Below are 26,466 nucleotides of genomic sequence, written 5' to 3' on the forward strand. Positions count from 1 at the left end.
CGACATACAATACACGTGTTTGAGTAATAAATTGAGCGTCTTAAAATAAACCTGCCTGGCTCGATATTTTAGTCTGTAAATCTCATCTGTTTGATAATAGTCGTATTGAATTGCCAACAGTTCAATATTCCCACATAAAGTTTTCAATTTTCAGTTTTGTCACCAAACGATTCAGCTGATACCATTTTCCAATGAGTATTTCCTTTCTAGTACTTATTGGCATGTGGCAGATTTGATGTTAGCTACAAGATTTATGAAATGCAGAAATCGTAAAAATCAAAACGTTAATAAAGACGGACACTTTGTCTGAATGCCAAGGAATGCCAGAACTGTCTGAAATATCCGTAGGTGATATAAATGCTCTGTTTGCAGAGATTTTTTGTCTCTTTTCACCCAAAAAACCCCAAATGTTTTCGTAATAAATGGAGTTGTTAAATAGTACTGCATTCAGTTAAGACAGAAGCGTACAGAACCTAAATTTTTTGACTCACAAATTTCCAAAGCATTTCATTAAGCTGTCAGTTTCATATGAATTTTATATGTACACCTATATAAGTAGAACTTGCCCTGATAGTTCCAAATTTTTGCTTGATCTATCCTCAAGTAAACTTTACCATTCTCTTCCAAAATCAAGATTAGGGGATCAAAATGTAAATTTTAGTACTAGAGAAACAAAACATCTAAAATTTATTGACATATGAAGTTAAATATGGCTACATTCCATATTTAATCATTAGTTTTCTATGGTAGCTGTAAATAAAGGTATTTGATCTCGGATGTTCTGGTTTGATGGGTAAAATTCAATCTTCTGTAGCCAACTTGCTGTGATATTTTAAAATTCAGAAGAAAAACAGCTTGTACACACCATTCATAATACATGAAGTGTAATATTACTGCTAAAAAAGTGGGCAAGGTTTCTTTCTCTTAAAAAATCCACCATTCCATGGAGATGTCTATTCTGTAGATTTTGACAAAACGAAAATAAGGGAGAGTAGTTAAACAATCCTCAGACAGTTTTCTAGGAGCATGTACTTCTGTACTCTGAGATCTTAGATACAGCTGTAACCTGTCCAACCTTTGTCCCCAATGGTATGCCCCTTCAACCAGGATAGAGTATGTTGGGAATACAGTATTATGGTATTTTACTCTGAGAGTAGATGAGGTTGTCTCTAAATTATGCTAAAACTATGTGTATCTCACATCAATGCTATAAAGTTTTATCTCTCTTTTCCTCTTTTCCCTGTAAATTCTTCACTTTGAAACTTCTAACCCTCCCATCCAATTGAAAATCCCAGAGTGAAGTCTGTCTGTTTGCTATGATGTGTTTCTCTGTGTGTCTGTTTTGGCAGAGTCAGTTTCATTTTAAAGCCAAATACAGTGTAATTTCATTTGTGCCAGACTTGAAACTTGCCATAACTTTTACTTCCAAAAAAAATGTTTCAATAAATGTAGACTCATTGAGGCTTGCAATCCTTTCACCCATTCCCCCATCCCTGGCATCACAGAATCAACTTTTCCAGATGGGAATTACTGGTGTTCTTTCCCAATTTTTGAGATACAAAGGCTGTATAGAACTGTGTGGGAAAAAAACTCTAACAGACAACGTTTCATGTGTATATTTTTCTGTTATTTATTTGCATTGGACTCGTATAGGCACTCACGTTATGGAAGGAAGTGGGAAAATGGTGGTAGCAGCCGTAGGCCTGAACTCACAAAGTGGCATCATCTTCTCCCTGCTGGGCGCCACGGAAGAGTCAGATGACCATGAGAAGAAGAAGAAGAAAGAAAAAGAGAAAGATAGAGATGGTAGGTCAATATGTTAGTAGGTTACATCAGAAGTGGTAAAATATCCGCCGCACATTTGCAGCGTACCATCAATGCCTCTCTGTTGAATGGAATTCCATGCAGACTATTTGGTTTACAGGAAAAAGTGATTTTCATTTTAGCATTGCTACCAGACACTTACTGATCTTTGACACAGTTTCAGTATTTGAGGGAGTTTTTACATTGCTTTTTGTAATGTCTTTGCTTGTCAAATACTAGGCTGTTCATTGTCATACATGCAGGGTCCCATATCAACTTCTCACCCAAAGACATTTGAAATGGGGTGACTTTTGGATATTAATTGCCTAGGCATGATTTTCTTCAAATTTGTTGAAGTGGTGAATAAAATCATCAACATTGTGGGTCTAAAAATATTTTTATCATTTTTATTGTCGGCATGAGAGAAACCTTTGTACAATACAGTGGTTTGTGTCAAACCGTTGGTAATATGGGAACCAGACACACTGTCTAAATTAAGGAGTTGCCAACACTGTCAGGTGAAGCTGTCGTCCAGCCATAATATCAGTCGATCACAAAGAAATCAACTTTGCAAAAATTGAAGCATTGCCTGCAAGACGGTCAGACATACTCAAAACAACACCATCAGATTCGCACAAACAATGCTGCAAAATTATGCCTTCTGGACAGTCAGTGGAATGTATGTTGACACGTGAGTGTGTTTTGACTACTTGTGACCTCCTTCAAGACAATGTTTCAGCTTCTGCAGCGTTGATTTCTTTATGATCGACTGATATTATTACCACCCCACCAGACGATAGTTACACCTGACGGTTTTTCGCAACTCCTCAATTTAGACAGTATTTCTAGTTCCCTTGTTGCCAGTGGTTCAACACATACCACTGTAGCTCTGGAAACAACAACTTGGACACTATACCGGTATTTTAATCTTCCCCTAAACATTATGTACCAGTATGTGATGCACAATTCAACATCGCATTCATATTTCTGCCATTTTATTATAAAAGTACGGTTATTTTGAATTAAAAACACCTCCTGCCTTGAAAGTACCTAGGATAGCTGGTGCCTCTTTCATGATCATCAGCAGAAATGACGTCATCAAAGTTCAGCTGTGAACTGGCTAATATACAGTGTAGTCAAATTCATCATTGACCTTTAAACAAAATCCACCATGCGTATCGGACGCCGAAGTACAATCTCTGAGGATGATTCCTCATCCTACAGACGTTCCCCATTTGCAATTCTAACTAGATTTTGAAGGTCTCATGTGCAACTCCTTTGGTGATTGTCGTAAAATGTCACAACGTGCCGTGATTTTTTTACAGTCTTCAGGTCATGAATAATTTCTAGGTGAATTTGTCAAACGACAATCGCTTATTGTCATTCACCACATAGACAAGTGAGATGATTTGAAACAGACATAGTTCTCTCATGGCATGTGTAGTCCTTGCAAGCCGTATCAAAAAGAACGATAAAGGACAGTTCGATCAATACTATTAGAGTAAAAAAGATCTCTTGAAATTTTAAATAGGCATTCAGTCCCAGGAGTTGGCTGTGTTTTGTGAAGTAAACATAACAGAACCTAGACTAGCATTTCCCAGTAGATTCTGCAATATAGATAGATGTACCGGTAGCTCAACATGTTAAGTGGTTTGATTTTTGTGAATGATTTGACCTGGATGACCTTGTAGTGACCTGAGGTCAGCAGTTCCAGATAATGTGTTGATGATTGCTGCAAAATTAAATACCTGTATGATGTCTCTCCAAGTATCAGCTTTCTCAATAATGTTTCCATGATATTGCTCAACTTTACATAAAATGCCTTGGTTGTGTGTGCGCATTTTAAATGGTTTGTGATTTCTCTGAAATTAATCAACTTTTTTAACAGTCGATTGAAATCTCTGATGATTCATGAATGCAAGTGCTGGCTGATATTCCTGTTGGAATGATATTGAATAATCTTGCAGTTTTCAAGGTGAAACATTGCTCCCAAAATTATAGATTGCAAAGAATAGTAAATCAGGCCAAGCAAATCTCTGATGAAAATGCAAACACTAAGTGTTCCTCTCCATTGGATATCCTAAGTAGGTCATTATATTTGATTGCAAAAAAAACCGCTTTTATTGTAGATGAAAGATATCAAACTTTTGTGACATCATAATTAGTAAATTGAGAAAGGTGGATACATTAGTGAAGAAAGTGCAGCTCTGCACAGTGTAGGCCATGCGAAAGTCGAAATGGAAGAAATGAAGAGCAATCTATGTTGAACTGTTTTCATTGTAAATGAATGAGGTGAATTTATGAAGGCCGTAAAAACTGACCAGGTACAACGGATTGATGGTGAGGCGACTCTGCATTTGCTGGCAGTGAAAAGACAAACCGCTTCAGTGGATATTGGAAAAGACTGTTTATGTGTATTTGTATCTGCAGTCATCTTCAGTGCATTCAAATTATTGCAGTAAAAGTGGGCATGACGTCACTCTGCTTTGGGGACTGCGATATAGACATTTGACATGGACAGGAAGCCCTTGCACGTCATGTGTGCTTAGCTTTGAAATTAGAACTGTTCTTTGAAGTTGGCCAGTATGAGATGATTTTATTGTTTGGCGAGAGGGTTTCACCACAATCAAAGCAAAGTCTTTGGTATTTTTGCGGTCATTGGAGGATGCCATGAAGAATTTTGCCAAGAAAATTAGGACTGTTCTTTGAAGTTGGCCAGTATGAGATGATTTTATTGTTTGGCAAGAGGGTTTCCCCACAATCAAAGCAAAGTCTTTAGTATCTTTGCGGTCATTGGAGGACGCCATGAAGAATTTTGCCAAGAAACCCATACAGACATGGACTAATGTACAGCAAAGGAAATGAAATATCCTTGCAGAAAAGCTGGACTATATTTTACAAGTTATTTTTTGGTATCTAATGACAGGCCATAGGGCATCAGACATATGTTTGCCAACCTCTAGCCTCACTAACTGACAGTTTTTCAGGCTGAATTGCATTTCTCCTGAAGTGAACATATGCCAAGTTCCTTATGGCCCTGTCAGAGTGAGTTACAGTTCTCCAGAAATGAACATATGCCAATATCCTTATGGTCACGTACTGTGCACTCTCACTACCAAAATTTATTCCACAGCATCATCAGGGCTGCAACCCTGTATTTGTGGTTTCCAGTTGCCTGTGCATCAAATGTTGTCAGTCAAATCAGGTATACTGGCTGGTACCTGCTTTAATCACATGGACACTGACACCACTACTTGGTTTGAAATTCAATGAGTCACCCATGTAAAACTATCATGTTTCTGGTGAAATTTAAATATGCTATTTTTACTTCTCATGGCTGTACAGGTACGGATGATCGGCACCATTTTACAAGTGGTACAGCCACAAACTGATGATGTCAAATCGCCATACACAAACACAGATGCCTTGTAATTGTGGCACTGTGTATTGTGTACGGCGATTTGATGTCAACAGTTTGTGGCTGTACCACTTGTAAAATGGTACCAGATGATCTGCTGTGCAATTGAAAAAAGAGGGAAAAAATTTGAATTGTTGAATGAAAGTGCAAGCTATTAAATTTAGATTGTCTATGATAATTTGCTGAGTTATGTTGGTTAGTTTTTGAAGAACATTTGTAATACACTGTGAAATAGTTTTTTGACACCTGATTAGCCTATATCTTGCTGTTCATGGCAGCTGGTTATTTGATACACACTTTTCCAACACCTGTCAGTGTTTTCCTCCCATTAAAATTTCTACAAACTATTCAAAAACTTGCCAATTCAGTGCCTTGCAGATGACAAGGACAATGGTATTAGCTAGGCAAATGGTCATAAAATTTCCTGTGCTTCCCAGTCTGCCCAGTGCATCCTTCACTTATCCTCTATAATGATTCATTCAAATCTCTGCTTTTTTATGAAAATCAGAACTTTTGAAAAAGTTGTTCCTCTCAAAGTTTTTACGAAAATTGCAATATTTCAGAAATGGAAAGTTTTCTTCATTTTGTTGATATTATCGTTTGCAAGACTGCCTCACGACCCCACCTGCCCTACCCCCTGACATTTTCTCATTTTTCCATGAAGATATACGGCTACTTATTTTTGATATATGCCATGAATTCTCAGACTAATTCAAACCCTAACTCTTAACCTCTTCAAAGTAGATTTGATGCATTTTCTCTGAGGAAAGTCTTCCAAATAAACTGGTTTCAGGTACAGGAGGCCCAAAGGAAGTCTTATTATATTGTTCTCTCCTGTTCATATGCTCTTGTAAAATGCAGATGCCTTTTCTGTCATTTTCTTTCTCGGAGCACAAGAAGAATTTTGTAAAAATTAAATAAATATATAAAATGTATTTGCAATGCCACTGACAATGTGACCATGAAGAACGAGATTTTTACTGGTCACCCACAGAATGTTAGAACCATAAACTAGGGTCCAGAATTTTTAACATGCCGTTTAAGTCATTTTATGAGACGCATCTGCATTATAAGTCGCACTCTCGTTTGATTGAGTTGCGTAGGATGAAATCTATAAAAAATCAAAAATGGAGAATGTATGCATTATAAGTCGCACCCCTTTTTCAGCAGATCTGTCACACTACCGGCCACCATTTAGGTTGGCTCCGTTCATCAAAAGTTGATACTTTATTGTTCCTTGTGTTTTAATAAAATTGTATTAATGTACTTCACATGTTTCTCAACCTACTGGTTGACGAAGGAGTATACCTCTTTAAAAAACACAAAAGTACATATTATAAGTCGCACCCCTTCTCTGGAGAAATAATTCGAGTTCAAAATTTGCAACATCATAATAAAAGACGCGTCTTATAAAATGACTTTAACGGTATACTGAGTTTGAACATGGGGACACAGAGTGTTTTCCTAGCTGGCATTACATTGTGTCGTTGTAAATTCATGACACTGGCAATACTGCAATGTGTTGATATCTCCCTGAAGTTTCAAACATGAATAATAGTATATCAGCATGTTAGTCATGCTAATGCATCATTCTGATTGGACAAGAGCATATGTCAGCCGTAGTAAAAGAACATTTTACCAACTGGTGCTAAATTGGCCCCTTAACCTGCACAGAAGCTTAGTGTGGTGATAGAGAGCATAAAGATAGCAAAGAAAACGATGCTATAACTCTAAGCAAATTATTAAATACATGGCAATCATGACAAGAGTGGTGTAAATATTTAAGATATTTCCTGTAGAGCTGCCTTACTGGAGCAGTCACTTTGTATTTTGCAAAATCAGCCGCATTATTTTTATCTGCTCTGCTATCATTGCCATTGCCAAGTACACGTGCTATGTACCGGTATCCTTCCATCAATAATGCTACACTTAGGTCCCTGGTACTGGATTTCCATTCAGTGACGATCACTCAATATTTGATTCTGCTTTCTCCTTTTTTTTGTACTAAAACTGCGGAAGAAACAACTTTTAATGCCATAAATACAAATGTTGATGTAATATAATAGCAATAAGCCCCTTCGCAGGCAGATATACCGGTACACTTGGTTTGGGGACAGTTCCCTCAATATATCACTTAACCAGCGGCTCTTGCTATATATATATATATATATATATATATATATATATATATATATATATATATATATATATATATATATATATATATATATATATATATATATATATATATATATATATATATATATATATTATATATATATATATATATATATATATATATATATATATATATTGCTAGACGTGGAACTTGTCGTGATTACTCTACAGACTGTTTCATGCGCTTGGCAATCGTCAGAGTGATGTGATCGAGCACTATACATTGCCTGAATTGACACCAAGCCACTGATATATATATATATATATATGTTACATATTGTACCCAATCTCATGTATCAATCCAAACCTTTGCTTTGGAAGCAGACTGGTGGAGACCCTTCACCCAACACCCACCTACATCAAGGGTTATTCCTTAACACTTTCATCGTGGGAGGGCGCATTCTGCGCCAACAGCCAGACTGCGGGGGGGGGGGCGCGTAAATGCGCCAAGAAAGTACGCGTTTACATGCGTTCGATATACGTTGGCTTTGTCTGATCTACATCATGTTTGTTGACTATTTCCTCAAGCCTAGCGTAGCGGACGAGGTAGAGGTCAAACCTAAATGAGCATGCGTGCCAAATTTGTAAACAAATGCCGCCATACTTGGTCATTTCTCCGCCTTGATTTGTAAGAATCGTGTGATTGGTTGTTGTTTTTCTGTCAGAAGTATTTAAAATGGCGACTCGGGCACAGTTTAACACTGACTAAGCCCTTGAGCATGTTTTTCTAGACAGTGCTAGTGGAATTGTCACTGATCGTGAAACTGAACTCGACGGAGATAGCGGAAGTCAAATTTCAAATTACAACTCTAATACCGAACTTGAATATGTTCCCAAACCGTTGAGCAAAGACAGAGATTGCAAGCAAGACAGGAAGGTAGGCCACCTGAGCATGTTGAGAGAAAAGTGCGACAAAGGGCCGGTGACCGACATCACAAACGTTGATGGGGTATCCTGTGGATGTTGTACGACATCAATCTATCAATGACAATTACACATCGGAGTAGCTACCAGTATATACGCTTATATATAATATAGCTGTCTTTTGAATGCCGGATGATACCTGTTGTTCGAAGATGAACTTGTAATAAATGTGCATATTAACCTCATTTATGTGGAATATGTTTAGAGTATGTGTTCCCCCTACTGAATTTGAGTTAATGAAATATAAGTAGTAATTTCTAAAGTGTTACGCTGAAAAAAATATATTCATATATTGAAATTAAAAAAATGCAACATTTTTTGAATATTTTTGTAAAATCCAATATGGCCGCCATGATCACGTGACCTTCTAGGTGTGTCACATGACTTTTTGTGCATTTTTATGATGCTCTGTCATATTGCAATACTCACTGAAAAAATTGTCCTGAATACTCTTATAATTACAAAGATACAGTCATGCATGTAAATCAATATTTATAAGGCTCTATTTCCATAGAAAACTACGCACAGGAATGCATGTATAAAAATTAATTACGCAGTGAAAGTGTTACTTCTGTAAGATGTATGCATAAATACATAAGATGACATGCAGGTTTTACAAAACGTAAAGCATGTTGCCATTTTGTAGTCTAAGCACCTGTCAATGTTAAAAATAGAGCCATCTGAGATCATGGCATTGCTCACCAGTGGTTCATCAAGTCAGTCAGAGTATGCTTTCTGTTGTAGAGTAGATTGATAGTGTAACTCTGCAAGTTTATTGCTGTGTGTTCTAAATGAAGTGTCATGATGTCCAGAAACAAAGTAAATCATGAGATTTCCAATGACACGTGTTTTGCATGGTGTTCCACACACCTATACAGTGGTTTGTGACTGTATATCACCCTCTTTCACTGCCACACTTGTAAATTCCCATTGATTTCAATAGCTTTTGTGGATATGTACAGGGAAGTGAGGGTAAAATAGCTGAATATGTGCTGTTCAAAACATTTAAAAAATATACTTCACAAGAATGTTAATGAAGGAAAAGGGGTTCAGTGCTTAATAACAGCTTTCTTTCACAGCAGATGCTCAACATCATATTACATCCCGTTGGTGTCAATCTTTTTTCGAAATCACACACATGACATCCTCATAATGAAGCATTGCCTTAGCAGTTACCCTTTTTGCACTTTATTATAACAGAACATATGATATAGTATCACAAGGGCCGTGCTCTGCCACAAGCCATGACCTTCCCCCGTCATGTGTATTAGAGCCAAGAATGCAAACCTCTCAACTTGCTTAAACTTGAGCCCCAGTCAGGCACAGCAGGTGATTAACCTGGCAGCATAGAAAATCTGCCAGCGTTTAATTTTAGTGATTAGTTTGCCAAATGCTCCAGTTGCCTTAATTACTTGAAAGCTATTGCTGCCGTGAAATTCTGAGTTCTTATCAGGGAGGCTTTCAATCACTATCCTAATGGAGACCTTGTAATATTTGAAGTTTAAAGGTTTTCTAGAAACATGGATTGTTCTTATCTGGCTCTGCTCTGCTGGAGTCGTCCCTCCAGGTCTATCCCTGTAAATTTTCTTCATCAACAATTTCAGGACAAATTCATCTCCCACGCAAAAGGTTTCAATTTGTGCTTCAAATATTGTTGTTGTGTTTAATTTGATGACGAATGATGATGAATGTGGATTGTACCCTAACCTATTTAAGATGCATGCAAGCACATGCTCACATTTCCGTGTACTTTCAAAATGAAGGCTTTGAGATAATGTGATATGCTTTTCATTTTCTCAATGGAGGCACTTCGCCTTGCCCTTGAAATATTGCCAATAACGCAAAACATCCATGTCAATCACTCCGCAAGCCTTCGAGGCACAGGTGCAGGGCGGCCTCTGATTAAAGGTGACTATGAAGTTATTTTCAGATTCAAACTCAGACAAGCAACACTTCAGTGATGTCAAACTGCTGATAGAATAGCTAGATTCATGGACATGGAGGTACATTGTTGACTTCCTGAGGAGATAATTTTTGTTCCTGCTTTAAGCTTCAGAGTAAATGATTGATTGTCAACTCATTCAAATCAGATTTGTATCTCTAATTTACGTTTTGTATGTCCAAATTTCTCATGCTGTGCTTACGCTCAGGCGCCTAAATTCATGTTAGTCAAGATGAACCAGGGTTACCATGGAAATTACATGAATTGATGATTGAGCCATTCATGAAACCAGCTGGTGGTGAAAAATGACATACATTCATGATGAGTTGTGCAAAATACGAGACAGAGACATTCTGCGTGTATCAACAACTGGCACCATGCAAATATTCTCCTGAAAACATGTGACATAGCAAAGGGTACCAACGGTATTGTCCGCATTGTACAAACAGCCCCAATGGTGTCATTTAAGTACAACATGAATTTTATTGCAATAAAGTCTTCTCAGGTGTCACAATAGTTTTACCACACATGTGTGGGTGAATACACTGGAAATGTCTCGCTTTATGTTTATCTATCCATTACAGTTCAGTTAACATGTGTTTTCTGTGAAATACGTCATGCCATTCTAGAGATAACTGACGTAGTCTAATGTTCTTGTGTTCAAAATTTGTATAAAGAAAAATGGCGATACAGTGTATTTTTAAGATGTCCAGTTGGTTTATCATTTGAACCAAACAAAAAATTTAGAGTGTATAGGTTAGTGCAAGTAGATTCTTGGACGGAGGAAAAATAAACTTACTTATTCCGATGACTACATAATATATTGTTCTTAAAATTTCCCTTTTTTGTTTGATCATCTTTTGATCGACAGATGCAAAGCATGCTGATGGAGAAGCAGAGAGCAAGATGTTGGATGGCAAAGCTGATGGTGCTCTGGATGATGCCAAAAAGGATTCTGATTCTGAATCTGATGAGGACTCTGAAGTGAAAAAAGCCAAAATTAAAATGCCATCCTTCCCCAAAAAAGAACAATCTGTGCTCCAACTGAAGCTTACAAAGTTGGCCATTCAGATTGGTTATGCAGGTTTGTACTTTTCATCCACCCATCATTGTGGCTCTGTTGCTATCATTAAGCTGCCTGACACTATTTTATGTTGAAGTTTATGTCTTACCTTTTCTTTCTTTGACACATGACTGTAAGATGTATCTCTAACATCTCAAAAGCTTCCTATTCAATGTCTCTCATAATCCAACAATCAACGTTTAGAACTTAACTTGTGGTTCAAAACTAATTCTGGTGGAATCTTTCAGAATCTTCAATTTAAAGAACCTTCAAAAATTCTGTTCAATCTATTTCCTCACGATGCTATTGTGCACATTCAAAAATCATTGCTTTTTAGTCCCCACGGACACCGTCCGGGGGGACTTATAGGTTTGGTCATGTCCGTGCGTGCGTCCGTCCGTCCGTCCGTCCGTGCGTGCGTCCGTCCGTTCACGCAGATATCTCAGAGATGCCTGGAGCGATTTCATTCAAACTTGGTACAAGGATTACTCCTTATGTCATACAGATGCACGTCGATTTGTTTTGTGATACGATCCAATATGGCCGCCAGGCGGCCATTTTATTACGATTTTTTCATGTACAGAGCCATAACTCAGGCATGTTCCAACTGATTTTATTCAAAGTTGGTACAAGGACATTGACCAATGTCATACAGATGCACGTCAATTTGTTTTGTGATACGATCCAATATGGCTGCCAGGCGGCCATTTTATTACGATTTTTCACGTACAGAGCCATTACTCAGGCATGTTTCGACCGATTTTATTCAGAGTTGGTACAAGGTTATTGACCAATGTCATTGATATGCACATCAATTTGTTTTGTGATACGATCCAATATGGCCGCCAGGCGGCCATTTTATTACGATTTTTTCATGTACAGAGCCATTACTCAGGCATGTTTCGACCGATTTTATTCAGAGTTGGTACAAGGACATTGACCAATGTCATAGATATGCACGTCAATTTGCTTCATGATACGATCCAATATGGCCGCCAGGCGGCCATTTTATTACGATTTTTTCATGTACAGAGCCATAACTCAGGCACGTTTCAACCGATTTTATTCAAAGTTGGTACAAGCTTATTGACAAATGTCATAGCTGTGCACGACAATTTGTTTTGTGATACGATCCAATATGGCCGCTGTGCGGCCAATTTTATTACGATTTTTTCATATACAGAGCCATAACTCAGGCATATCTCAACCGATTTTATTCAAAATGGTACAAGGACATTAACCTATGTCATACATATGCACGTCAATCTGTTTTGTGATACGGTCCAATATGGCCGCCAGGCGGCCATTTTATTACGATTTTTTCATGTACAGAGCCATTTCTCAGGCATATCCGCATGTTTCAACCAATTTTATTCAAAGTTGGTACAAGGACATCGACCAATGTCATAGCTATGCACATCAATTTGTTTTGTGATGCGATCCAATATGGCCACTGTGCGACCATTTTGTTACGATTTTTTTCATGTCCTGAACCATAACTCAGACATGTATCAAGCGAATTCATTCAAAAGTATTTTTATCACAGACCTAATGAAGAGGACTCTATCCTCTTTGAGGACCTGTAATCAAAATACCCATTACCAAGTGGGGACTGTGTCATCAACGATGACTTGTTACTATTGAGGTGCCAGGATAATATTCATATTTTCTTTTCAATCCTGGATGCCCTCAAATGACTTTTTTCAGACAACCACATAGCTTTCAATAGTCTTCCTCCAATTGATATTCACAATCTGAATTTAGTGCCATTTGAAAAGAGTTCCCTCCCTCAGAGTTCAAAAGATGTCTCTCTGGGGACTTATAGATTGGGTCCTGTCCGTCCGTCCTTCAGTCTGTCCGTCAGCAGCTGTTTCTCTGTCACCCCTGAGCCGATTTCTTCAAACTGTGTGCAAGGATAAAGTACTGTGCCATACATATGCACATCAATTTATTTCGCGATACGATCCAATATGGCCGCTGGGCGGCCATTTGTTGCGAATTTTTAATGTTTTTGAACCATAACTCAACTATCCCCAAACCGATTTCGTTCAATGTTGGTACACAGATAAAGTACTATGGCATATATATACACGTCAATTTGTTTCACGATATGATCCAATATGGCCGCCTTGTGATTTTTTTCATGTTTTTGAACAATAACTCAATATCCCTGAACTGATTTCGTTCAATGTTGATACACAGATAAATTACTATGGCATATATATGCACGTCAATTTATTTTGCGATATGATCCCATATGCCCAACGGGCAACCATTTTGTTGCGATTTTTTCTTGTTTTTTAACCATAACTCAACTATCTCTGAACAGATTTCATTCAAACCTGGCACACAGACATTGTATTGTAGTGTGCATGTGCATATCAATTAATGGTGTGAGCAGGGACTGTGTCCTCAGTGATGACCTGTGATAAACCATATAAGCACATGTAAAGCAGGTTTCCTCTTTTCATAATCCAAAAACCACCTGTGAAAAAACACTCTGGCAGTGGTATTGGACATTGTATACATTGTGTATATACATTTGCATTGATAGATTGATTGATTTTAGTGAATGTGTAATTCTATAAAAGATCCTTTTAAGTGCTAGGATGTCTACTAACCATGAACTTTCAATTCACAGGTTCAGCCATCGCTGTGCTGACCATCATAGTTTTGGTGTTGCGGTTCTGCATAGAAACGTTCGCCATAGAGGGCAAGTCTTGGAGCAACACTTACTGGTCTGAATTCATAGATTTCTTCATCATTGGTGTTACTGTACTGGTCGTAGCTGTACCTGAAGGATTACCACTAGCTGTCACTCTCTCGCTGGCATATTCTGTCACTGTAAGTTACTCCCTGGAGGATTTTTTTCTTTTTCGGTCAGCATGGCAAGCCTTCAGAAGTCACACTGCAGATTTACCCAGTAACCCTATCACCCCAATGGTTTGGCCTATTCCCTTTGTTTTCTTTGGTAAAAGTTGGATCTCCTAACTTAGGGATGGTGACTGGAGGGATGGAGCCATTTAAGGCTGTGGTGACAATGGATGGGTACTTGCACAAAAACTTGCTGACTCGATACACTCCTTTGACAAAATCACTGATCCTTCCAAAAGCTTTTTTTGACTTTTATTTGATCCTTTTCTTCAATATTTCTTCTCAAGAAAAGAAAAACTTGGTAAGTATTATTTTGAAGGAAGATTTTCCATTGTAACTGTAAAGTTAACATAGCATCTATTCTGTTACTTCAAATCAACAGAAAATGACCAAGGACAATAACTTAGTGCGTCATTTGGATGCCTGTGAAACTATGGGAAACGCAACAGCCATTTGTTCCGACAAAACAGGGACCCTTACAACCAACAGAATGACAGTTGTACAGGCATACATAGGTGGAACCCACTTCAAAGAAGTTCCAAAGAAGGATGACATCTATGAGAAAATTCGAGATCTTCTCCTCCATTCAATATCAATAAATAGTGGTTACTCCTCCAAGGTCATTGTAAGTACTTGCACTTCACTTCAAGGTCATATTTTTATCTTTTGAATAAAGTTCTTTTTGATACAAAAGACATTTACTCCTGACATCGCTGTATCAAAGCATATTTGCAAGCTGATGAAACTGAGGACACCGCCACTACGATTTCATATTTGTTCAGAATATTCCTATTGAAACAATGATCTGACAGAGACCTACTGTGCAGTTCTTCCCCAAGAATATGATTTTTCCTGAACCCGGGTGAACATCAAGTGTTTATGAAAGATACAACGGAGCTGCTTTGAGTACATAAAGTGGGTTTCAATTTGGTGCCACAACTCTGCGTTTGAGACACTTTTAGCTGAGAAAACTTCTAACTTTCAGCTGTAATCGTTACTCGACAGCTACACAATCAATCATGTGCAATCAACTGTTCGGCTGTCAGTCCAGACTGAGTTGCCCCATACTGGTTTACTGTAACTAATTAATGAGGCGGTGACTTTGAAATGTGTCGTGATGCCCAAGCTAATTGTTTATGTTGTGCATACGATGTGTCTGTCTCACACACACAGTTGTGGCACTGAATTGAAACCTACTGTAAATGTCACACTTGTGATGCATCCTTCCGAATGCAGTACTATTGACTACCATTTCATGTTAAATGTCAGACTGGTTGTTTGTTTGTTTGATATTTACTTTACTCTTGCTTCCCATCTGCCTTCCTTTTCCATCGACTGTAAAGCCGCCAGAGCAAGAAGGAGAGCTTCCAAAGCAAATAGGTAACAAGACTGAGTGCGCTCTACTAGGTTTCTTACAAGCTCTGGACTATGACTACCAAGCTGTCCGAGATGAATGGCCAGAGGAGAAGTTTCACCATGTCTACACATTCAACTCCATGCGCAAGTCAATGAGTACGGCCATACCTCTTCCTGGTGGAGGATTCAGACTCTTCAGCAAAGGTGCTTCAGAAATTATTCTCAAAAAGTAAGTCTGAGCAGAACTTTGTGATATGATGTGAGAGCTGCCCGTGGGAGAGCACCTCTGAGTTTACCAAAGTCAGCAACACAACGTCTCTTTTCCTTCTGTCTTAGTATTTGGAAAATGCTCCGTTGGCTTGACAGAATTGCTCCCCAGTGTACAGTAATGTGCCACTTCCCACTTACCAACCTGGTTAAATGTATTGTACAGGCCAAATGTTGGATCTTGGTATCATGCTAACCATTGTCAGGATACTTCTTTCCCATCAGTTTTGTTCTATTACCCCTGCTTTCCACAAATATGGTCTAACCTCTCCATAGAGGTTATGAAAGAAAAGCCACATTGTGATGGTGAATAGTAATTGTGGACTGGTCTAGAGTGGAATTTGAGTGAACTGGTTAAAAAAGGGACCTTTTCATTGCATTGTTATTTCATTGCATTGTATTGTTATACACTCTCAAACCCCTTTGATTTTCTATCCTTGTGTGAAAATTGGACTATTTTAATTCTTGAGCAGATTTTGTGATGGAATATGTGTGCTTTTTGTCATTACAACAGATGTACATTAATTCTGGATGCCGATGGCCAGCCGCAGCCTTTTCTCCACACGGACAAGGAAGATGTCACACGGAATGTAATTGAACCCATGGCTTCACATGGGCTCAGGACGCTGAGTATTGCCTACCGGGATTTCATGGATGAAGAACCTGACTGGGATGAGGAACACATCGTTGTTTCCAAACTTACCTGTATTGCTATTGTCGGTATTGAAGACCCTGTACGGCCGGAGGTAAGAGTTTTTGGGCTCGTTAGTTTGTGTTTGTGCAGAGCAATTAGTTGTGCATCTAGAAAATAGGAAAAAAGTCTGAGTTTACAATTGATATTATCAAGCCCAAGGTAAAGCGTTCATTCATGAGAACTTCCCATCATTTTTCCAAATGGTCAACATTGCTCACCGATACTGGCATATTAAAAGCAGCAAACCAAAGAGATGTGGAATCATTTTGTCATGTTGTACCACTTTTGTTCATCAAAACCTTGTGAAACCTTGTGTTGTGGTTACAGCTCATTGTTTACTAAGACACAAATGAGCAAATTGAACAAATCAGTCATACAGCTTCATTGTAATTTTTTTAAACATTTTTCACATTTCACTCGTTGCATCCATTTTGTCCATTTATTCACACAGAATTTGTTTGCCTATCTTCTTCAGTGCATCTGCACACATAAAGCTGTTTGTTTTGCAGGACCGTTTGTTTTTCATTTCTTTGTGTGTGTGTGTCTTATATGTGTGCATTAAGTATGCATGGGTCCCTGTCTTATTTTGTGTGTGTACATATTTATGTATGTATGTATGTGTGTGTGTCTGTGTATTGTGTCTGTATGCGTATGTTTATCGTGCAATCCTATTGAAACGCACTTTCAATGCAGCAGTGGTCAGCACACAATTACATTTAAATGGCAGTTGAATTTTTAGTACTCAGGTTTCCTGTCTGTTATTGAAATCAAATTAATAACAGCCTTAAAAAAGTCGAAAAACCAGGAAATGGAATACAAGCGATCTTGTCTTTAACAACCCACATGACTTTCCATAACAAGTGATTTCTTATCAAAGGAGCATTCATAGTCGAATTTCAAAAATGCTATGTAGATGATTCTGAACTTACAACTTTACTTTGACTTATCAATTTCCTCAAAAAATCCAGCAAATATACTTTCTCTCTCCTTGGCCTTTTGAATAAATTAATACTGTACAATAAAAAGACGAAAATCAATGTAAAGGCATTAGACACTTCAAGGCTCAGTGAGTACATGCATGTTGTGTTTGTATGTGGAAGGATTATTTTTGGTCTCCATCTCCCTGGGAGCAACATTTAGCTTAGTGTGATGAGAGTGTTCCGGTGTGCCATGTGTTTCTTTTATGTGAGTTTTCCGTCATACATGTTTCTTCTTGCAAAGTTCATTCTCTGATCAGGCATGCATTGTGTTCACGCACACAACACCACAGTCAGAGGGTTTGACATAAAGTAAAGGGGGATATGTAAAAGTAAGTACGTCCATTCCAAGTGCATCCATCCATCCAACCCAGCTTGATACCCAGGTATGGAAACAATTCTACGTATCTAGTGTATAAGAAAAACAACAGGGAAAAAACCCTGAAAAATAAACCACTCAAACCCCCAATAGAACCAACCTAGCACCCTCCATAGTTTGTTCGATTCCAATAGAGTCCTTCAACCAAACTGACCATCTTTCCCCCCGCATCTCTAAACCACTCTTCCACTCTCTGCTCCGATCACCATAAATACTCCTGTAGACTGTCAACCTCTGTTCTCGATTTACACCTGATCTGTTGGATCTAGTGTCTTCAGGTTTAGTCGCTCATACTCGTACTGTGTTCACACTTTATCTGTATCTATTGGTGTATATATGGCTGTGTTCTCTTTCTCTGTGGTAAACTCTTGTTCATGTCTGGTTTATTTACCTGTGACAGTGAGGTGAAGGTCGGTGAAGTGTGTGGAGGTGGTCACTTTTTGTGAATGTGTTCGTGTTTTACATCTCACACAAGATGAACAGACGTATGCACACGCACAAGTGCACACACATATACCTCCAATCTGCTTTTATGTCAATCATTCATAAGATGGCACTTCAAAATGAGACGCTTTCTCTTTTAATGAAATACTTGGATTTCCAATCGAATCCATGGTATTCTTAAGATGCTCTACTAACAAGGTTAGCTGCACCATTTCAAGAGTAACCTAATACATGCTTATTTCAAATAGCAGTTTTACCAAATGCACCCAATATCTAGCACATCTTTTAATAATGGGATACATGTATAGCAAAGAGAACCCATGACTGATCTCGTATAATTGTTTTGGCTGTCAATGGGCTTATACATGTCGCATTGTGGACCAGAGGATTTTATGTCCTCTCCTTCCATTTATTTCTTTGTTTAGCCTGTGTGTCACCATTTCCCCTGTATATATCAACAATGAGAAACCAAATCTAGGAGTGAAAGGGTCAAAGTTCAATGCTGTCATTTATCATAGAATGCTTTCTCATACACTCTGAATATTTAGTCCTAGATAACTTTTCAGACCACGTAACAAAATCACAATTCAGCTGATGAGCTCTTGTTTCTCCTCCTTCAAGATTCCTTCACTTCAGCGTGAACAAAGAGAATCAGTAGTAGAGGGTTCTGTTTGCAAGACAAAAACTCAGCCCAACATATAGCCACATTCAGATGCCTTTAATACGTCATACTTGCAAGCTCATTTCAATCTATTCTTCATTCTTTTTAAAGAAGCCATCTAAAAATTTTTATGTCCTATATGTTGATGTCCCATTTTGAATTTTTTAGCACTGTAGGATTGACATATGCTACCAAGAATGCATTAACCCTATGAGCCGTCTGTGAGTGTTAGTTTCCATAGTATGTCGTAGGTTACCAGTAGGGCCAGGGTTCATAGGTCACCAGGAGGGGTCAGGGTTTTAATGTGTCGTAGGTCACCAGGGGGAGGGCAGGGTTCAAAGGCTAAAAGTGAAATTTTATCTTCTAGAAAATAGCGATAAATGTAGAAAATGCCAGCAGAGAAGTTTCATCATTGAGAGGGTCAGCTAAGTCTAAAACCTCTCCGAAGTTTCGGTGTATGATATTAAAGACTTAAGATTTGGCGAGATCGTATGCCTTAATGTCAGAGAGGTTTTAGACTACAGTCTATGTGTATTTTAAAAACATTCTTATTGATAAGTGATAAATCCATGTCATTTACTTTTTGGCCGGTGTGCTGTTTTGGTCCAGCAATATGACTAGAGTAAATATTTGTGTCTGCAGGTTCCAGAATCGATCAGGAAATGTCAACGTGCCGGAATTACAGTACGTATGGTTACTGGGGACAACATCAACACAGCCAGGTCCATCTCAACCAAATGCGGCATCCTGGATCCAAGGGAAGATTTCCTAATTCTCGAAGGAAAAGAATTCAATAGAAGAATCAGGGATAAGTATGGAATTGTAAGTGTGCTTTTCTAATCCATCAATAGCTTCAAAACGTTTCCAGAAGAAAAGTGTGCCCAGAGTAGAAATAGGAATGATCGCAAATGACATCATTGTTCTCTCACTGATAAGGGGAAAAAAATATTTGTCTGCAAATTTAGATTGCTTTTTTGGAGATTTCATAATTATGCAAAAAAAAACGAAAATAACTTCATAGGTTACTGCCAATTTTACAATGAATACTAGAAAAGACATCTTAATGACTCTGACTACAAGGTGCAGCAAACACCTTGCATGCGCAACACTGAAAAAATTAGTCCGAAATTCTAAGTGGTGTCCAATGTTGAGTGCATGCAGCTTCATTTAGTAACAAAGCTGACCGCAAACAGCCCTAGTAGGAGTTGCTGATAGTCCTTCTTGTGCCTCCCACTGTACACCAATGGTTATTCATTCATCTCAAGGTACATGCAGTTCTAACGTATCTCAAAACTGAAAGACACAAACTTCTGCTCAAATTTCCCCCGAGAAACTTTTTTCCATTCTCTTTCAAGATCAGAAGAATGTAACTGTGGGGTCACTGTCAAAATATTTGCAATAGAGAAACAAATACCTAACGTTCACCAACACTTGAATTAAAAATGGCCCTGTGTTAACTTTATGGGGAAAATTAAATCTTCAATTTTCACAAAAGTAAGGCACTGAAAACTACATTTTGTGAGCCCATACAGTCAGTAGACCAGAAAATTATTGTAAAATTTTGAGGACAAGTATCCACTCTACCTTAATCACATGGCAAATATCTTTGTAATTTTGCAAAATGTCACCATACAATCAAGGTAATATGGCAATTTTAACAGAAGGGGCAAATGAGAATATTTGGTATTCTCTCAGTCAGTCAATTGTTACTGAAATTATTGCTCCTCTGTGCTCCAGATTCAACAAGAACTAATTGACAAAATCTGGCCAAGGCTGCGAGTGCTGGCAAGATCCTCACCAACGGACAAACACACCCTAGTCAAAGGCATCATAGACAGTAGAGTCAACGCTAACAGGGAAGTGGTAGCAGTCACAGGGGATGGTACCAACGATGGCCCTGCCCTGAAGAAGGCTGATGTTGGATTTGCTATGGTAAGTTGTGTTGTCATACCAAGTAGCATACACACTTTGAAATCAGAAAACTCAAGGATGGAAATTCCCACAGTTCTAGTTTACTCAACCCCAAGCAATATTGACCTGTTGTTGTCAGATTTTGACAGTTACATTCTCCAGTAGTGTGAAGAGCAACATTTACTCGCAACGCTTGATGGGCGCCAAATGTGCAACTGACTGAGTGGCCAATACAAATTTTACTGTGTTCGCCTTAAAAGTCACCGCCTTTTGAGAGAGTTCCCCAAGTAACTCAGACAACTTCTGTGCACTGTCTGTATCAGTATTTTGTGTCTCTGTCTTGTTGATTCGACTGTTGTGCATATACTGGTCAGCAACGTGAAGTCCAGTTTGATGGTTTCCTTCTTTCTTCTATAGGGCATTGCAGGTACAGATGTGGCCAAAGAAGCATCTGACATCATCCTGACAGACGATAACTTCACCAGCATTGTCAAGGCAGTCATGTGGGGTCGTAACGTCTACGATAGTATTGCCAAGTTCCTTCAGTTCCAACTGACTGTCAACGTGGTTGCCGTGACACTGGCGTTTATTGGTGCTTGTACAATTGAGGTAAGTAGCCCAGAAGACAAGGAAAGAGTCCTTTTCAAGGGAGAATCGTGAAATATTTACAAACAGGAGTGTTTGTTCTGTTATGCACATTAAAAGACTGGTATCCTTCATGAAAATGAAGGAAGGATCATGCGTGGAGACAGCATTCAAAACTTCATTGTAGTTCCCAAGGCATGTGCGCATGGTCTCTTATATCAGTAAAAGCACTTCAATATTCACCATGTTGAATGTCTTCTGGCAAATGATTTGCCTTGGAGAAGTTGTCAGTTCCATCTTGAGAAAATCACTGCAGTCCAAATTCTTAATCTACAGTGATTTGGCTGATGAACATCCATGTAAATTTGAGCAAACAATTATGCCACCAGCAAAGTTCTATCAGGGAACAATTACACAGGCTCTGTCATACTCTTCTAATTTCTTTCCATTTTAATAATTTAAGCTTGAAGCATCTCAATTGACTTTCAACATTAGGTCAACCAGTGTGGGTTTCTAGTAGTGTCATGATTTTCAGTAAATGCACCATATGTCTCGGTGAAAAAAAAATAATTTTTTGTTGATTTTCGTACCCTCACAGAATAGTCCATTGAAAGCAGTTCAAATGTTGTGGGTCAACTTAATAATGGACACGTTTGCGTCATTGGCTCTGGCAACCGAACCACCCACAGAAGATTTGCTTTTGCGCAAACCGTATGGTCGTACGTCACCACTGATATCCCAGACGATGATGAAGAACATCCTAGGGCATTCAGTCTATCAACTGGTTATTATGTTCAGCATACTTTATGCAGGTCAGTTGATCTGTGATAGGTTTTCTGTTCTTCAAATGGTTGCCTTCTACCAAACTTTTGGTCCCATAAGCCTATTGCCTCTTACAATCTTCAAAATTACTTCTCTGCCATGTGTTTAACTTGCCAGGTCTGGATTACCTTTTTTAAGCTGTTCACCCTCATTCCCTGTAAACAGGTCCACAATCACCATTGCTAACAATAGGTTTTGGCTAAACCACTGTGGTGAAAGGGTTAAGGTAGTTCACACCCCCAAAATTGAAAGACTTAAACTTTTATCCAACTCAAAAAAATCCTAAACCATTCCTTTTTTAAATCAAGAATAAAAATTAGGGGATCACAGTGCAAAATTTGGTATTAGAGAAACAGATTATGCAATGTTTACCAACACTAGCATTCAAAATGGCCGCCAACCCTGAGTTTGATAACTCTGTGGGGAAATATTAGATTGTCAATTTTCACAAAAAATAAGCCAGTGAAAACTGTCTTTACTCCATGAGCTTTCAAATTGATTTCTTGATGATACTGTACATCTAACTCTGCTTGAAGGACCACTGCATGTACAAGTACTATTGTGTAGAACTTGTCTACAAAGTGGGACTTTATCTGATTTCACAAATATTGTTTTTGGTGCAATATTTAAAATGAACTGCCATTGAAAACAGTTTCTGTAATATATCTGTAATACAGAGATTGTCACACGAGGGCGCTTTATATTATACTCACCTTCTGTAGGCAAGAGGAATAGTCATGTTTACCATTACAATAAATATATCTAGAGTATTTCTGTTCCTTTCCAATTTTTAACCCATTCCCCCCCCCCCCCCAGTCCCTGTAAAAAGGCCTTGACTCACCATTGATACCAATGAGTGTGGGGGAAAACTATGATGGTAAAAGGATTATTATAAAAGTGGTTGTTGATTTGACTGGCAACCTTGTTCCGCTTGTTGCCATTGTAGCTCTCACCATTATTTGCATTATTGTCTGTACCTTGAACACAATTTTGCCACCTAAGTGAGTCATAGATATCTCAGGCTATCAATCATATTTATAATATGGCAGATTTCTACAGGTAAAACATGTAAGATTACAGAAGCTGAAGTAAAGTGTAAGGTTATGCATGAATTAATCTCAGAAACGCATAAAATGATGAAAATATGCATGAGTTCAGCTACTTTCACAAATAAGCAGAACTTCTTGCCATGAAAACGACTCAGTTAAAACATTTAACAGATCACTATGTCAAACTCTTGCTGTGGTGAGAAGTCGAATTTTTACCCACAATGCATTTCAATGTCATCCAGTTTGAGCCCCCAGCACAAGGCACATGCTATTAAAGGCATCGAGTAGTATGATAACGTGATTGACTTGGGCGGCAAAAAAATTAATTTTGTGCAAGAGATAGTGAATTCAAATGAAATCAGACATCTGCATTGTCATCAGTTTCTCAGGTTGATAAGGAGATCAGTTTTCAACAACACCATTGCTTACATCTGCCTATGTGTTCTTGTCTTGTTTTAGGTCCTAGTATCTTTGATATTGATAGCGGAATAGGTGTGAAGCATCCAACAACACATTTTACACTCATCTTTAATACTTTTGTAATGATGCAACTATTTAATGAGGTCAATTCCAGAAAGATACATGACGAGCGGAATGTCTTCATAGGAATGCACAGAAATCCGATCTTCATCGGAATTCTCTTTGGTACATTTGCCGCACAGGTAAGGGTTTGAATTTTCCAGGGTGAAAAATCTTACATGGTTTCTTGCTGGCAAAAGAAGAAGAAAAGAATTATTGCCACAGTTTCATTTAACTTGTTTGTCAGGAGTATACGTAAGGATAAACTCTGCCATGGGTTTTAAAAATATGCATGTGGTGTTTTGTTTTGTTTTAAACTTTGATGCAGACATGACTGCTGGTAGCAGCAAGTTTCAGTTGAACGTATAAGCTTTGCCTTGAAAGGTGGTGGAATTACAGCTTGACTGGAAAGATGGCAAGTTAAAATTCTTTCCTGGGATCATTTAGAATAGACTAAAGAGGGTCTCATTTTGAAGAGTGGAAAATTCAAAAGCTTTGCAGTGCAAGTGGTTCAAGGTCAAGATGTTCCTGTGTCCTTTAAGCTGTCAACTCCAAAAATCCAATTCCAGATTTTGATTCTTCCAAAACGTGACACCTCCAGTTTCATGTGTTTTTTTAAGCACAGCTAATTTAACTCCAGTCCCACCTGTGTCCCATCCCCCCGTCACAGTGTACATTGCATGACAGCAGAAACATGGTCGCAGCAAAAATGACAGAAACTCAAAGGACTTTTATAGTAATACCCAAGAATCATCGCCCCGGATTCATTTGCCGTCATCGTCATGTGCATATTTCACTTTTTTCATGTTTCTCACCTTAAAATCTATAGTTGTTTTTTTCTTTTGTCTCAGTACCTGCTTTAAGCAAAATATCATGCTGTTGTCGCCCTTGTGGTAAACGTATGATTTCATTATTATGCCGTATCGCATACGCTTGCTTCATTGTGAATGGAGCTGATCAGGTTGTTGTATTGTGCACGTCTCATATTGCATGTAACTCGAAAAACGCTGCTAAGCATGCTCACTTTTTATAAAGCGCTGCTTACCTTTTGATAGTGCATGCCTCTACTGTAAATACATGACTTTGTGTTGTTTTGTTAAGACAGAACTGAACTTTTGTGTATTCCTTGGTTCATTTTAAATAAATAAAGTACTGATATGCTCAAGTTATAAGGCCAAATACTTACTCGTAAAACAGTATTAATATGTGAATGTCGCACATTCGGTGCACTCTCTAATATCATATAATATCAGTAATTTTCAGCAAGCAAAAGTGGTAACACATTTGCAATGAAGTTTTTCACTTTCACTGTTTTAACTTTGTTGAAATAATCAGACTGATAAACTGTGACAGTCCAGGTCTTGTTACAGTAGTTTGAAGCCAAGATTTGAGGGTAAGTTTGATAAAGATGTTAATGAGCTTGGTTGCAAGTGATCGATCCCTTTGTTCTATCTGTGATCTCGTCTGCCAAGCCGTGGAAGGGTTTGTAAGTCAACACAATGCAGTGTCAGTAGACACTGAACAAGTCTGTCAGTCCTTTTCCCTGCAAGGTATTTGCTGACCATTGAATTGGCTACTGGCATGATCTTGTGTCCAATGCCAACCAGAACGCTCCCCCACTTCCAATCCTCCTCAAGATCTTTCTCCAACCCCTTCACTTTGGAAGCAGATTATTCAGCTGTGAGTCTTCCAGACAGCAAACAAATACCACACAAAAGAGACCATTGTATGCTCTCTATTACCGGTACACTCAGTAAATCTCACTTGTCTTCACAATACCATTTCTAGACCATCCAAAAGCTGCTGGAACCTACTTGTAGGAAAGAGCATTGTCTTTGCGGTCCCGAACAGAAAGCAGTTTGTCCAAAAGGTGCAACGCTTGTTGAGTTTAGCAGACTGCTCGTCACTAACACATCCCTCACAGTTGACTTTCAAACTTGTCCAGTGTCTGTGTGTTCTGCGCGGGCATTGTTGTCACTCTCACTCAGCATCGCCAGAGAGCAAAGTGGCCGACCATTTTACACGGGTTCATTGACATCTTCATCAAACCTGCCGTCAAATACCAGGATCATATTACTGTGATGGTAACATGGACAGAGGGCTTTGATGTTTTTCGCTCTAACAAAACTTTTGAATCACTGCATAAGAAGGTGGTTGGTATAAATCACTAACATGAAAGCAAATGCCACACTGTGTCAAGTATTCATGGCGTCTATATTTTGCCTTTCTCCCTCATTTCCCTCAGATCATTCTAGTGGAGTACGGCACCGTAGTGTTCTACACTGTGCCTCTTTCCATCGACCACTGGATGTGGTGTATATTCCTGGGAGTCGGAGAGCTGCTCTGGGCCCAGCTGTTGTGTACCATACCGACTGACAAACTCCCCCGCCTCTGTAGTTACGGAACCAGTGCATCAGAGCAAGAAGTACCAAGTATTACTGAAGTGGATGACGGTGATCTCAACAGAGTGGAGATGAAGAGAGCCCAGATTCTCTGGATGAGAGGGTTGACACGTTTACAACAACAGTTGTCCTCTCCACTCCAATCCTACCCACCTCCAATATATTCTGTCCATCACTCCTTTCAGAAGAAGCCGATTT

General features: G+C 38.6%; 1 protein-coding gene across 1 annotated transcript in view; it reads left to right on the plus strand.

Annotated features, from left to right (window-relative positions):
• The window catches only part of LOC139135325 (plasma membrane calcium-transporting ATPase 2-like), a 68,183-nt gene that overhangs the window by 40,127 nt on the left and 1,590 nt on the right, over positions 1-26,466 (plus strand). The window contains 12 exon segments of the mRNA XM_070702668.1: positions 1,654-1,806; positions 11,137-11,349; positions 13,970-14,172; positions 14,585-14,827; positions 15,546-15,787; positions 16,340-16,571; positions 19,623-19,802; positions 20,718-20,912; positions 21,309-21,500; positions 22,075-22,288; positions 23,807-24,009; positions 26,112-26,389. Coding sequence (XP_070558769.1) covers positions 1,654-1,806; positions 11,137-11,349; positions 13,970-14,172; positions 14,585-14,827; positions 15,546-15,787; positions 16,340-16,571; positions 19,623-19,802; positions 20,718-20,912; positions 21,309-21,500; positions 22,075-22,288; positions 23,807-24,009; positions 26,112-26,389 — 2,548 coding nt within the window.

This window comes from Ptychodera flava, chromosome 6 (genome assembly GCF_041260155.1).
Source record: "Ptychodera flava strain L36383 chromosome 6, AS_Pfla_20210202, whole genome shotgun sequence".
NCBI classification, from domain to species: domain Eukaryota; kingdom Metazoa; phylum Hemichordata; class Enteropneusta; family Ptychoderidae; genus Ptychodera; species Ptychodera flava.